Below are 15,698 nucleotides of genomic sequence, written 5' to 3'. Positions count from 1 at the left end.
CACGCAATTGTCAGTTAAAGCGATGCAGTGCCGTAACGCAAAAAAATGGCCTGGTCAGGAAGGGGGTAAATTCTTCCGGGGCTTAAGTGGTTAAGCTGATGTGTCATTAACAACCGATTTGTCATCAGCTGTCAGCAAGGTTTCCCCACTGACAGCTGAATGTAAAAAAAAAAAAAAAAGAATTGCTGGCAATAAAAAAATCTTCAAAAAACAGTGTCGGGCCCCCCCCAATGCATACATGGGCCTCTTACCCTGGACGGTGGTTGTGTTGGTCTGCTGGGGGGGGCGCTATTTGGAATCTGTAAGCCCCTCTAACAATTCTGGATCCCAGTCCCCCTCGATTTGAATACGTAGGGGTACATAGTATTGAGTACATACTCATTTACAAAAAAAATAAAGTGTAGTGTAAAAAGGGTCCTCCGGTGTAGATCCATCGTCAATCACGCCGCCCACCGACACTGCCTAATATTTCTTAAATAACTAACGGGCAGGGGACACCCAATGACATCACCGGATGACCCCGCCCCTTGTGACATCATCAGCCCCTGGCCGAAGATGTCACAAGGGAGTGGGGTCACACCATTTCTTTAAAAAAAAAAAATTATTGACGGCAATTCTTTTTTGCTTCTTTTTTGGAACCCAGCTGATGACTCATCGGTTGTTAAGGTCGTGGCAGCCAGCCACACCTTAACCGCCATGTTGTATACTGGTTGTTAAGGATGCGGACAGCCACCCGCTCCTTAACAATGCTTTTTTTATTGATGTTAATAAATACACCAGCTAGTGCCAGGAAACATACCGCTTTGTGAATGTCCATTATAGTCCATTATATGTGAGCAACAGCTTGTAAGGGTAGGGTTGTGTTGTTTGTCATGCCTTCCATGTTTTACATTAACTTATTGGGCGCCAAGTATGAATCACATATGAGGGCTACCCTGGGGGGGAGTTCTTTTGGCTACGCCAGGCAATGAACAACACATGGTCAACACCTTGCCCGAAGGCATGCTCACCAATGAAGGCCACGCTCATGTGAAAGATAAACATTAAAGCAGTCTTCCAACTCAGAGATGAGCCACTTGTGTATAGTGTTGTAAGCGGAGTTCTTCCAAAGATACTATCCCTTATCCTACATACAGTATGTGTTGCATTAGGAGGAGCATGCAGAGCTTATGCCTGCTCCACCAGTCAGCATACCACTGTTAACTGACTACCAGTAACAGAATGGGGTCCTGCTGAGCACATAGCACAGACCTCATGTGTGCTCCAATTAACCCTTGTTGTTCCATGACCAAGTATGAGGTCTCCATTATGCTAGTCCACTCCTGAGACTGATGGAGATAGACAGCTAGGGAGGGAGCCGACTGCCGACCCCCTCACTACCAGAGAACTTGTCACCTCTTCAGGTACTGAAGACTCATTGCAACTTGACTGCACGTTAACCCTGTGCTGTAGTGATGTTTCACAGATCCTAATAAGCTAGTGCAGACACAGGTTCCTTAGAGAAATATGCCAGGACCCTACATGCACCCCTTGAGTAACTTTAGACCAGGCTCTGAGCAGAGTAAACAAATTTACTGAACATTAGGCAGAATGTGAACAATATGCAACAATGTCCTTTCCCAGGTTACCTGTGCAGGTGTAACATCTTTGGGAAAAAGTCCAAACTGGCAATAACATAAGAGTTATTGCCCTGGGAGTATCCCGATGGGTTGTGATCCAGCGAGATTCTTATGTTGTCAAAAGTATTGGGACACATGCCTTTACATGCACATGAACTTTAATAGTCTGTAGGGTTCAATATGGAGTTGACCCACCCTTTGCAATAACAGTTTCAACTCTTCTGGGAAGGCTGTCCACAAGGTTAAGGAGTGTGTCTATAAAAATGTTTTACCATTCTTCCAGGAGCGCATTTGTGAGGTCAGGCACTGAAGTTGGACAAGAAAGCCTGGCTTGCAGTCTCTGCTGAAATGCATCCCAAAGGTGTTCTATTGGGTTGAGGTCAGGACTCAAGTTCAGGCCAGTCAAGTTCCTTGTTTGGGGAAAACTTGTTCATCCATGCCTTTATGGACCTTGCTTTGTGCACTGTTGCGCAGTCATTTTGGAACAGAAAGTGGTTGTCCCCAAACTGTTCTCATAAAGTCGGGAAAATTGTCCAAAATGTCTTGGTATGCTAACGCCTTAAGAGTTCCCTTCACGGGATGCCCTGACAATCTGACAGATTTGGAGTGTTTTTGCAAAGAAGAGTGGGCAAATATTACCAAGTCAAGATGTGCCATGTTGGTAGACTCAGACTCATACTCAAAGACTGAGTGCTCTAATACAATCAAAAGGTGCTTCAACAAAATATTAGTTTAAGGGTGTGCACACTAATGCAACCATATTATTATTATGTCTTTACTTCCCTCCACCTAAAAGATTTCAGTTTGTTTCTCAACTGAGTGGTACAGTTTATAGGTCACAATAAAGGTGGAAAAAGTTCTGAAATTATTTATTTTTGTCTCATTTTTTTATATCACAGAAACCTGACATTTTAACTGGGGTGTGCAGACTTTTTTTTATTAACTGTATTTCAAAAACTGTGTGCAAGTGTACCTAGAAGAATTTAATAATTTGTTGTTTTGAAGGCAAAGGATGGTCATGCCAAATGTTGATTTGATTTGGATTCCTCTTTTTTTACACCTGCCTAAAACATTTGCACAGCATTGTGTGTATATATACAGGTGATACTCGAAAAATTTGAATATCGTGCAAAAGTTCATTTATTTCACTATTGCAACTTTAAAGGTGAAACTAATATATGAGATAGACTCATTACATGCAGAGCAAGATAGTTCAAGCCGTAAAAGGTCATAATTGTGATGATTATGGCTTACAGCTCATGAAAACTCCAAATCCACAATCTCATAAAATTAGAATATTAAATGCAATCAATAAAACAAGGATTGTACATAGGACCTCTGAAAAGTAGAATCATGCATATGTACTCAGTACTTGGTTTGGGCCCCTTTTGCAGCAATTACTGCCTCAATGCAGTGTGGCATGGAAACTATCAGTCTGTGGCACTGCTGGAGTGTTAAGGAAGACCAGGATGCTTCAATAGCGGCCTTCAGCTCTTCTGCATTGTTCGGTCTCATGTCTCTCATCTTTCTCTTGGCAATATGCCCCATAGATTCTCTATTGGGTTCAGGTCAGGCGAGTTTGCTGGCCAATAAAGCACAGTAATCCCACAGTCACTGAACCAGGTTTTGGTGCTTTTGGCAGTGTGGGCAGGTGCCAAGTCCTGCTGGAAAATGAAGTCAGCATCCCCATAGAGCTTGTCTGCGGAAGGAAGCATGAAGTGCTCCAAAATCTCCTGGTAGACGGCTGCGTTGACCTTGGACTTAATGAAGCACAGAGGACCAACACCAGCAGATGACATGGCTCCCCAAATCAATGTGCTTTATCAAAGCACATTAATAGAAAGTTATGTGGAAAGGAAAAGTGTGGAAGAAAAAGGTGCACAAGCAGCAGGGATGACTGCAGCCTGGAGAGGATTGTCAGGAAAACTGTATTTGTGTATGGATTTTTAATGCACAATAGGATTCTTAGGTAGACATCTGTACTGTGTATAAATGTTAATCTGCTATATCCACTGAAGTCTTTTTATGAGCTTTGTTTCTCATCTCTAATTATCATCTCTTCTAAACTTGCCTCCTATTTTTGCTCACGTCTTTTCTGAACTTGACTCCAATCTCCTCTGAAATCATCCCCTATTTCTGCCAATTATCATCTTCTAAATTTGTCTCCCATCTCTGCTCATCATCTCTTATGAGCTCGTCCCCCATCTCTACTTTCCATCTCTTCTTATCTTCTTTTCAATCTGTGTTCACCACGTCTTCTGCCTGCCTTCTCTCCATTGTCTTCAACATCTGTGCCACATACCTACAGGACACCTGTTGAATTATGGCACCTTTTATAACCTGTTTCTTTTTCTACTTTTTTTTTAAACATCAACATAATCTGTACTTGTAACAAGCACATATAATGATCTGTATTGAGAGACTACAATTCTTAAGATGCCCACAATCTGATGCTTTGAATAGCGATGTTGCCTCAACTATAGACTTAACATGTTACACCTGTCAGAAATTTCATACACTTCCGAATCCATCTTGTGCCTGAGTGAGTACATCTTTGTTATTAATGATTTGTTCCAGATAATAACTCTGCAAAGCTATTAACTGAATGGATGGAATCTCTTTCATATTGTAAAAAATAATCATAGCTGGGAACATTCTGATCAGCTGTAAGCTGAAAATGTGAAATGAAAGCAGAGTGAAAAATACCAGTGTGGTTGCTATTTTTATTTGTTATTATTCTGAAACTTAATAACCAACAATAAATTTATGAATTTATTAACACATGACCAGGAATGGATTCATACAGCCTTGGTTGAATTTTTTTTAAATATATAACGTCAATACATTCAGAGACAAAGGTTAGTAGTTAAGAACTCACCTACCACCCTTCCCAGGTAAAGAGCTTTTGGTGAATCAAACTTGGGGTCTTCCCATAGGTAGAACTGTTTTTCTACTAAGTCATAATAGTCCACCTGCAATGAGCACAGTACAGACATTTTACTTAGATGACACTCCACATTAGTTCCTTGATGTTGTCTATGAATGATTGCTTAAAGTAATTTTCCACTGTCAATAAAATGTGAAAAACTGCTTTAGTTGGGGAAGTAACATTTCTATAAAGAATTCCTTTGAGAAAATAATAACAAATAACACAGTGCCTGCTTTTGAGGCTCATAACATTACGGTTTACCAGCATGTGGCCGTGACAGCTTATTTTCAAACAATGGTTGGAGAAGTGACTGAGATTTGAATTACATGGGTGAACATTACACTACTATTGCTTTTCTCACTGCTTTACTGAAAAAAAAAAACAGGTCTATCAGACCTATTACACAATTATACTGTAAATTATCAAAATTAGATTTTAGGTGAAATTAATCTATACTTTTTTCCGACGGCAAAACTGCGAGAGCTTTTGGCCAGGAATCCCGGCCGTGTGTATGCTACTTCTCAGTTTTTCTGACTGGAAAACTGCGAAACCCGCCGGCCAAAAAAACAGAGAACCAGCTCTCTTTTCCCGCCGGAATTCCCGACTGACTTTTTCTTGTCAGAAAACCTGGCCGTGTGTAGCAGAAACCGGACATTTTTGTCAGTTTTCCTGTGGTGAAAAACTCAGATGGAGCATAAACACGGTCGGGATTCCCGAGGAAAAGCTTTCATCTGAGTTTTCCCGATGGGAAAACCGATCGTCTGTATGGGGGAAAAGTAGAGAGCATGTTCTCGACTTTCCCCTCGGGATTTCCGATGGACCTTTTACCGTCGGGAATCCCGGTCGTGTGTACGGGGCATAAGAAATAAGAAATAAGGACATTTAAAAGCAAACGCAAATCGAAGGATGAGGTAAGTGAAGGAGGACTGCACTAAGATAACGGAAGCTATTTAGGGAAAAAAATTGCACCTTTACAACCTCTTAAAAAGAATGTTGGAGCTAGATGTCATTGAGTAATCCAATAGTGACTGGTCTAGCCCCATCGTGTTAGTCCCAAAACCGGATGGCACTTGGAGGTTCTGTAATGCCTTCAGGAAGCTTAATGCAGTGACAAAGTTTGACACGTACCCAATGCCCAGAGTAGACAAACTTATAGACCGACTTGGCAAGGCCCGCTATCTGACCACTTTAGACTTGACAAAAGGTTATTGGCAAATACCCCTGACTGGTAGCGCCAAAGAGAAGACTGCATTTGTGACCCCGGAGGGTTTCCTTACATTATAAAAACATGCCTTTTGGGTTAAAAAATGCCCCTGCGACATTTCAGAGGGCCATGGACAGGACTCTAAGACCTCACTGACAGTATGCAGCAGCCTATCTAGATGACATAGTGGTACATAGCACTGACTGGGAGTCTCACTTGCCCGTGTCCAGGCTGTCCTTGATTCTCTCTTCAAAGAAGGGTTTATGGCAAATCCCCAAAAAAGTGCCATTGGTCTAGACCAGTGGTTCTCAACCTTCCTAGTGCCGTGACCCCTTGATAAAATTTCCCAAGTTGTGGGGACCCCTAGCAGTAAAATTATTTTCATAGCGTAGGTTGTCAGCACCCATGGCAAGATAAGTAATTTGCGCCCCTAATGCTGCGTGCACACGATTGGTTCAACCGATGAGAATGGTCTGGTGGACCGTTTTCATCGGTCAAATCCGATCGTGTGTGGGCGCCATCGGTTAGTTAACCATCTGTTAAAAAAAGGCAACTTGTTATAAAAAAAACCGATTGATTCCTAACCGATAGGACAAAACCGATCGTTAGTAGGCACAACCATCGGTTAAAAATCCATGCATGCTCAGAATCAAGTCGACGCATGCTTGGAAGCATTGAGCATTGAACACTACACTGACCTGACTACACTGACCTGCATACACTACACTGACCTGACCTGCATTGCATACACTGACCTGACCTGCATTGCATACACTGACCTGACCTGCATTGCATACACTGACCTGACCTGCATACACAATCACTGACCTGACTACACTGACCTGACCTGACTACACTGACCTGCATTGCATACACTGACCTGACCTGCATTGCATACACTCACCTGACCTACATACACAATCACTGACCTGACCTGCATACACTCACCTGACCTGCATACACTGACCTGACTACACTGACCTGACCTGCATACACTATACTGACCTGACTACACTGACCTGACCTGACTACACTGACCTGACCTGCATACACTGACCTGACCTGCATACACTGACCTGACTACACTGACCACACTGACCTGACCACACTGACCTGACCTGCTTACACAATCACTGACCTGACCTGCATACACTGACCTGACTACACTGTCCTGACCTGACTACACTGACCTGACCACACTGACCTGCATACACTGACCTGACCTACATACACAATCACTGACCTGACCTGCATACACTGACCTGACCTGACCACAATGACCTGACCACACTGACCTGACTACACTGACCTGACTTGACTATACTGACCTGACCACACTGACCTGACCACACTGACCTGACCTGACTACACTGACCTGACTACACTGACCTGACCACACTGACCTAACTACACTGATCTGACCTGCATACACTGACCTGACCACACTGACCTGACCACACTACACTGACCTGACCACACTACACTGACCTGACCACACTACACTGACCTGACTACACTGACCTGACCTGACTACACTGACCTGCATACACTGACCTGACCTACATACATACACAACCATTGACATCACCTACCTCAGCCGTGATGTGCCCGTCATAGCGATGGAGCCAAGGAGGAGACAGGAGAGGAGAGCTGCCGAGCAGGGAGTGGTGATGTGGCGTAGCGGGCAGCCGTAGTGCCAGAGGAGAGGAGGCTCAGTCAGCCAGAGGAAAGGAGGCTCAGGAGCCGTGGAGAGCCTCCGAACCGAGTGGGGATGTCGCATTGCGCGCCGGGCGCGGGCGGCATTGTAATTCCCGCCTTCTAAGCTTGCGGCGCCTATGATGTACAGTATTAAAACACCTTATGGTACATTTTGGGATGTACCACTCTTTCCCTTTTATCTCTCTCTATCCCAACTTCTTTTTTTCCCCATCCCTCTCTCTAGCCATTTTTCTTGTTATTTCTCTTTATTCTTTCTCTCCCTTTTTCTTTATTCCTCCCCCTCTTTTCTTCTCCCTTCCATTTATTCTCTATTTTTATTCCTCCTCTTATGTCTTGGTGGGGGGAATGGGATGAGTGGCAGTGCTGGTGGGAAGTTGGGATGAGTGGCAGTGCTGATTGGGTGGTGGGATCAGTGGCAGTGCTGGGGGGAGTTCTGATCAGCCAACTTAGGTGCTCTTGATCAAGGTCATCTGTTGATCTGAGAACTGTAGTGGGGACTTTTAATGGACTTTTAACTCTAATCACAGGTAGTGTTACTCACAGGTAGTGTTACTCACTCTTAGGTAGATTCAGGTACGTTCGCGTAACTTTGCGGCGGCGTAGCTTAAGGAATTTAAGCTACGCAGCCGTAAGTTAGCGAGGCAAGTACATGATTCACAATGTACTTGCCTGCTAAGTTACGTCGGCGTAGCCTGAATCGGCGGGCGTAAGGGCGCCTAATTCAAATGTGTTGGGGGGGGCGTGTTTAATGTTAATGAGGCTTGACCTCACGTTTTTTACGTTTTTTTTAAACTGCGCATGCACCAGGCGCCTACATTTCCCAGTGTGCATTGCGGCTAAGTACGCCGCACGGGCCTATTGATTTCGACGTGGACGTAAACAACGTAAATCCCGATTCGCGGACGACTTACACAAACAACGTAAAAATTTCGAATTTCGCGGCGGGAACGGCGGCCATACTTGACATTACTATTCCACTAGGGCCTAGCTCTAACTTTACGCAGCCTATCGCCTACGTAAACGGCGTAAAATTACTGTGTCGGCCGGGCGTACATTCGTGAATCGGCATATCTACTAATTTGCATAATCTACGCCGACCGCAATGGAAGCGCCACGTAGCGGTCATCCAAAATATTGCAACCTAAGATAGGATGGCGCAAGCTGTCCTATCTTAGATATGTTTAAGCGTATCTCTGTTTGAGCATACGCTTAAACATAAGTCGGCGTAGATTCGGAGTTAGGCCGACTTATCTACTGATAAGTCGGCCTAACTCTTTCTGAATCTACCTATCTGTCTCCGGCTTCACTGCGTCTCCAGCTCTGTGGTGTCTCACAGCAGTGACACCTGTGCCGAAATCAGGAGATAAGATCTCCTCCAGCCCCTCCCACTTCACATTCCTCACCAGTCAGCTGACCTCTAAGCCGTGAACTGAATGGGCGGCTGCGAAGAGGCTGAGTGGACGACTGCGGGCTCCAGGGACAGCCCTGCTTGGGTGGGCACGAAAAGGCTGGGAGTGTGGTGCGGACTTCAAGAGCAGACCAAAATTCGGTGACCCCTGGCAAATTGTCTATCGACCCACGAGGGGGTCCCGACCCCCAGGATGAGAACCACTGGTCTAAAGGAAGCCAAGTATTTGGGCTACACTATTAGCGGTGGTGTCATAAAGCCCCAGGTGAATAAAATAGAAGCCATCCAGGAGTGGCCATGTCCTGCAAGCAAGAAGCAGGTCAGGGCCTTTCTTGGCATTGCGGGGTATTATAGAAGATTTATCCCAAATTTTGCAACTATAGCTGCCCCACTGACAAACCTTACGAAAGGGAAAGACTCTGTAATGGTAAAATGGTCCTTGGTAGCAGAGGAATCTTTCCAAGTCCTGAAGAAAGCTCTTTGTGCACAGCCAGTATTGTACTCCCCCAATTTCTCCAAAGATTTTTTGGTTCAGACAGAAGCATCTGATGTTGGTATCGGGGCAGTATAATCACAGGTACACAATGGGGAAGAACACCGTGTGGTGTACCACCTAAGCAGAAAGCTCAATGACCATGAAAAAAAGTATGCAGTCATTGAAAAGGAATGTTTAGCCATAAAGTGGGCCGTGGATGCGCTCAGGTACTACTTGTTAGGGCACCAGTTTGAGTTGATAACTGACCATGCTCCCCTGAAATGGATGGCCTAAAAGAAGGAGAATAATAGACGGGTGAACCGGTGGTTTTTGGCCCTACAAGATTACTCCTTCACTGTAAAACACAGGCCAGAGATGGGGAATGTAGATGCCCTGTCCCGTGTTCACTCCTATTGGGCTACAGGTGTTCCAACCCTGAGGTTGAAACAAGGGGGGAGGATGTGTAGCAAAGCATCCCAGAGAGAGCCTGGGAAAGTCCTGTTCGGGGTTTATACATCTCCCAGGCTCCTCTCTAAAGCCCTCTACACACAATCGGTTTGTCTGGTAAAAAATGGACCGTTTTCATCGGATAAACCGAACGTGTGTGGGCCCCATCAGTTTGTTTTTCATTGGTGAAAAAAATACAACATGTTTTAAAACTTTCCTATGGACAAAAAATGATCGTCTGTGTGAAACTCTTTCGGAGAAAAATCCATGCATGCTCAGAATCAAGTCGACGCATGCTCAGAAGCATTGAACTTCATTTTTCTCAGCATGTCGTAGTGTTTCACGTCACCATGTTGGACACTCGCGGATTTTTGACCGAGGATGATGAAAGTCCGCTTCATCGGATATCCGACGAAAAAATCCATCGGATTAGATTCCATCAGATATCCGATCATGCGTACAGGGCATAACACATTCAGGGATCTCTGATCCAGGATCCAGTTCAGGTGTTGGTCCTCTCTCCCAGGTCAATTAAAGCTCACCTGAGCAGACAGTATTTGCTCTGCCTGGGAAACACCGATAGTGTTGGTCTGTGAGAGCAAGAAGGTTGGTGAACACTTTTGGAGCAGTTGATGTGGAAGCTGACAAGCTGTAGGCTTGTTCAGCCTGATAGTGAGGGCTTGTATATATAGTATAGTTAGAGCCGAGACATGGCTAGGTTTTTGTTTAACTATTTTTGTTCTGTTTGTGTTTTCTGCACACTGTACAGCACCTGTAAACACTGCACTGTTTTTCACTTATCCAAAGAACTTGGGGCCAGATTCACAAACAGCGGCGCAAATTAAGTTACTCAAAACGTATGTCATTTAAGTTACGGCGCCTTAATTTTGTGTCGTAAGTGCCGTATCCACAGCGCATTTGCGCCCCAAATTGCGCAAGCGTAACTTAAATCCCGAGGCGTAAGGCAGGGTTATTGCAAGTGGGAAGGAAGTGGGCGTGCTCCATTGTAATGAGCTGTGACCCCATGCAAATGAAGGGCCGGTCGTACTGCGCATGCGCGCACGAATCTGCACCTCACTTGGCATGTGCAGAACTTGGCTCGGCGCAATCAGTGAGATAGGAAAAAGGCCAAGCGTACTTAGTTTGAGAATCGCCCTGTGTATAAATAGCCCCAGACAAACACACTTCCCTTGCAAAAGTACATCCCTGTGTTCCCCTTCCTAGAGCAAGTTGCTTCTGCTCTGTCGTCTGTTGGTGTGTGTTGGTGAGTTTAGTGTTAGCTAAAAGATTTGGAGGAGTAGTAGAGTGTAGTAGTTGTGTGTTTTTTCTGATTGTATTTTCTGTTTGTTTTTTCTGATTGATTTTTTTCTGAGTGTATTTTCTGTTTGTTTTTTTGGAGTTTGTTTTTGAATTTGTATTAGCTGTCTGCTTGTGTGGTTTGATTTTTGTGTTTGTTTGTTGTGTGAGTATTTTTTGTTTGTTGTGTAAGTATTTGTGTTTGTTTGTTGTGTTTGTTTTTTGTTGTTGCTGAGTGGTGGGTGTTATGGCACCGAAGCGCAGGAAGCTGAATTTTTCTACCACAGAGAAGCAGATTCTTGCTAGGGCCATCGCCCGATATGGGCGTTATTTGCATGGCCCTGAGAGCCGGAACACCTCCCCGGCCAAGAGGAAGGAGATCATCCAGAAAATCACAGATCAGATCAATGCGGCGGGGGGGGGGAGGGAGACGAGGACCCCCAGTGGGATACAAAAGAAGATCAACGATCTTAAGAGCCTGGTCCGTGACAAGATGGCCAAGATCAATGCCCATGCCACGGGCACTGGAGGAGGCCCAGCCTGCCCCGTCTGGCTGAGTGAGGAGGAATGGGCAGTGGCCCGGTGTTTCCACCCACAGCAGGTGGTGGGGCCTGCCTGGCTATCAATCTGATTCTCCTGTGAGGACAGGTAAGTTTTGGGTTTTTCTATCTGGTGATTAGCATGTGTGGGTGGGGGAAGGGAAGATGTGCCAAGTGTGTGGATCCTCCAACCTGTGATTGTTTTGTGTCCTCCACAGATGGCCAGGAGATTGCTGGGCCATCAGGCCAGGAGGTTGCTGGGCCATCAGGCCAGGCTGCTGCACCATCCCCTGGACAACAGGCTGCAGAAGAGTCCCAAGAAGGGCAGGAGTCCCCAGGGGAGGGGAGTGGCCACACCTCCCCTCATGAGGAGGTTGAGGGGGAGGAGGAGGAGGGGGTGGAGGCTGAGGATGAAGATATGGACATTGCCAGGGAAGTCCTTTTGGCCTCGGATTTATTGACCCCTGAGGCTACCCCTGAGGCTGGCAGCAGTCAGGCCACCATCAGGGGTAGCCCCTCCCCCAACAGGCCTCAACCCACAAGGGTCTCTCTCTCTCCCCTCCTCCCAGGCCACAAGACTCAGCTGCAGGCAGGATGGCGACCCATGAGACCAGGGGGGTGGCCGAGCGTCTGCCAGCCAGTCTGCCGAGGGACAATGCCCGGCAGACCCGCCATCTGGCTCAGATCAAACAGACTCTGACCCAGATGGAGGACAGCCTGGGTTCAATTAAGGAGTCACTCACTGATGTGGCCACAAACTCCTTGGCGGTCATCACATGCATTTGTGACCTGCAGACCGCCACAACAGGCGTGCCCCAGGAGGTGAGTGCCCTGGCTGTCCAGGACAACACCCGGGCTGTCCAGGCCAATACGGCTGCCCTCACTCTCTGACCAGGATAGCAGTGGCCTTGGAGGGCAGGCCAGCAAGAGGACAGTCACCAAGGGAGGCTCCTCCTTCCCCTGCTCACCCCCCCAGGAGGCTCCTCCTTCCCCTGCTCACCCCCCCAGGAGGCTCCTCCTTCCCCTGCTCACCCCCCCCAGAAGGCTCCTCTGGTTGGCCGTGGCCGTGCCCGTGGGCGGCCCAGGTGTAGCTTACGCCGCCGCCGTTAATTTTTGGGGGTACTTTTTATTTATATTATTATACTGTACTTATGATTTGTTTTATGTGTGTGAATGATGTATGAATGTGGGGGTGGCATTCCTGATTAAATAAGGGTGTCACCCTCAGTTTTGGTGGAGTAGGGATCCCCAGGACCAGGGAGAAGTGATCCCAGGTCCATGTGAATGGTGTATGAATGCACAGTGACATAATTGGAGCCGTGGCATGGCGTTACTGCTCCCAAGTACCATTGGGGGTACTTGGATCTAATCCAATTAGATGTGCATGTGATGTGTCCGTGCTAGGGACCGCAGTGGGTGTGCATTCATGCATTCTCATTGTGACATGATTAATGTGTGTGTTTACTGTGCAAAGATGCATTCTGCGAGGCGTCTCCTGACTGCTGTTCCCTCAGAAGAGGGGGTACCCTCAGTTACTAAAGTCACTAGTATAGTTATGAGCATGGATGCCCCTGGCATGTTGGCATACAGATTGTTTTCCTGCAAGTGTGTGTGCTAAGCTCTTTCTTAATGGTGTTGCTTTAGCTGACCTTTACACGGCTTGTGTAAAATTAGGGCACCTTTTATAAAGTGTAATTTTACACCATGAAACTAACAGAAGCGCACAGGGCGTAATCTACGCCGCACACACTTAATTTTGTGGATCGCCTTATCTCCCTCATTTGCATATTTGCCTATCAAAACAGCGGTGTGTCTAGCGTATTTTGCGTGCGAAAAGTGCCGGTGTAATTATTTTAGGTAGGACGGAAAAAACGGGATTTCAGGCGTATCTCGTTTTGAGGATCAGGCGCAAAAATACGCGCGGCGCAAATTAAAATGACGCCGCACATCTCGAGTTAAGTCGGCGCATCTGCTTTGTGAATCTGCCCCTTGGTATCTGTGCCTGCTCATCCCAGGGAGCTTTTGTACCTGCTACTTATCCCCCAGGTTACTATATATATATATATATATATATATATATATATATATATATATATATATATATATATATATATATAAAAAATATTTTATTATTTTTTATATATATATATATTTATGGTTGGAGCCCTACGGCCGACACGGACATGGACACAGACTGACTAGGACTCACAACATACAATGGACCTGAAGTGTGCGCTGGCCCTAATGGACGGTACGCCAGAATAAGGGGGCATACCCTGTTAAATGATAGATGTTGTGGAGAGGAATGAACCTGGGAATTCCTGTGAAATGGGATGGGGGGGGTGGGCGAAGTGCGCCGGAAGTCTCGTGCTGAGACAGGAAGCCGACGGAGCCCGGAGGGAGGCGAGGAGATTATATAGGCTCCCCGGGCTCCTCCCATAAACACAGGCCGCTGCTCGGCCTTATTACTTATGGTTGGAGCCCTACGGCCGACACGGACATGGACACAGACTGACTAGGACTCACAACATACAATGGACCTGAAGTGTGCGCTGGCCCTAATGGACGGTACGCCAGAATAAGGGGGCAAAACATTCAGGTAGGGTTATAGTTTTATTGAGTCAGAAGATTAGTGAGCAAGTTTGGCGAAGGCTTGTGCCATCTCCGCCTGAGGGTCAGGAATGTACCTAGCGAAGCAGGCAGACTTCCACCTGCCTAGTTTCTTAATGATATGGTCGGGGACCCCGTGTCGCGAGGCAGCTGAGGCTGCTCCGATACGAAAGGAGTGGCCCGAATACTGGGTAGGATTGAGGTGCAGAGTCCGAAGGAGGATCCTTACGTGTTTAATGAACTGGCTGGTGTTGAGAGGTTTGTCCGGGAAAGGGAGTAGAGGAGCGGAGTCTGATTGGGCTGGCAAAAGTAAGAGTAGGCGGTCCAACACGGTCACTGGACACCAGGCGTTACCTGTCTTGAAAATGGCGATGTCTAAGCCGGGGGCCTGACTGCTGTGTTTTGGTGGTAGTGAGGTGAAGCGTGAAGCGGTCTTGATGGCGGACCAAGTGTCGTCTGCGCAGGACTTGGCCAGCAGGGCTGTTGAAGGCAAACTCGCTGGGCCGGAGGAAACCATAATACGCTAGGTAGATGGCCGCTTGTATGACCAAGCTAGGGAGGAGGCCAAACAGGGACGTGGCGAGGATGGCAGACAGGTCTCTAAATATGGTGCTGGTAATGGGTAGGCGTTTGTTGACGACTGGTTGTCGCTTCTGGACTGCGCGTAGGGCAGCTTTGACTGCGTGGGACGTAAACAGCGAAGGCTTCGCCGGGTCTTGTAAGGGCAGAAAGTGCTGGACCCCAGCCAGGTAGAGACGGATGGTGTTGTATGAAAGGGACTGGCAAGTGTGGCAGTAGGAGATGAAGGCCAGTACGTGCTTGACACTCAGGATGGTGTTAGCGGAGTGGCGCGTCAAGAACTTAGGTGTCCCAAGCCGTATGATAGGCTTTGAGGGTATTGCGGGCGAGAGACTGATTGATGAGCTGGGTAGCTTGCTGTAGGTGCTGTGTCAGTCCAGGGTCAGTTGAGACCAAGGAGGGATAGGGGCTGAAGATGGATCGGCTGCGGGTTTCTGCTGAAAAAAAGAGGCATAATTAAAGCGGGACAAGGCATCTGCGGCGAGATTACACTTGCCGGGGAGGAAGGTACAATGCACATTGAATTGGTGTAGTAAGGACAGTTGGACTAGCCGACGTAGGAAGGACATTACAACAAGAGACCTGGACCTGCCCTTATTGATAATGTCGGCCGTGGCCTGGTTGTCGGTGGTGAAGGTTACCGTTTGTCCAGCCCAGCTGTGGCCCCAGAGTTGAGCGGCTGCTACGATAGGGTACAACTCGAACAAGGAGGACGTCTGGGTGAAGCCCGGGATCGCTAGTATTTCTGGCGGCCACGGTCCTGCGAACCAGTGGTGGCCAAAAATAGCCGCGAAACCTGTGGAGGCTGCGACGTCGGTCACTACTTGTGGGGAAAGGGGTGACACTGACGGTATAAACATCGATATACCGTTC

The 15,698-nt window shown here is 46.9% G+C and overlaps 1 protein-coding gene across 1 annotated transcript in view; it reads right to left on the bottom strand.

The window, feature by feature from the left end:
* The window catches only part of CNTNAP1 (contactin associated protein 1), a 385,880-nt gene that overhangs the window by 39,971 nt on the left and 330,211 nt on the right, over positions 1-15,698 (bottom strand). The window contains exon 21 of the mRNA XM_040329819.1: positions 4,498-4,591. Coding sequence (XP_040185753.1) covers positions 4,498-4,591 — 94 coding nt within the window. The remainder of the gene's footprint in view (positions 1-4,497; positions 4,592-15,698) is intronic.

The sequence above is a fragment of the Rana temporaria genome, chromosome 12 (genome assembly GCF_905171775.1).
Source record: "Rana temporaria chromosome 12, aRanTem1.1, whole genome shotgun sequence".
Lineage (NCBI taxonomy): Eukaryota > Metazoa > Chordata > Amphibia > Anura > Ranidae > Rana > Rana temporaria.
This window is presented reverse-complemented; position numbering and strand designations above follow the sequence as displayed.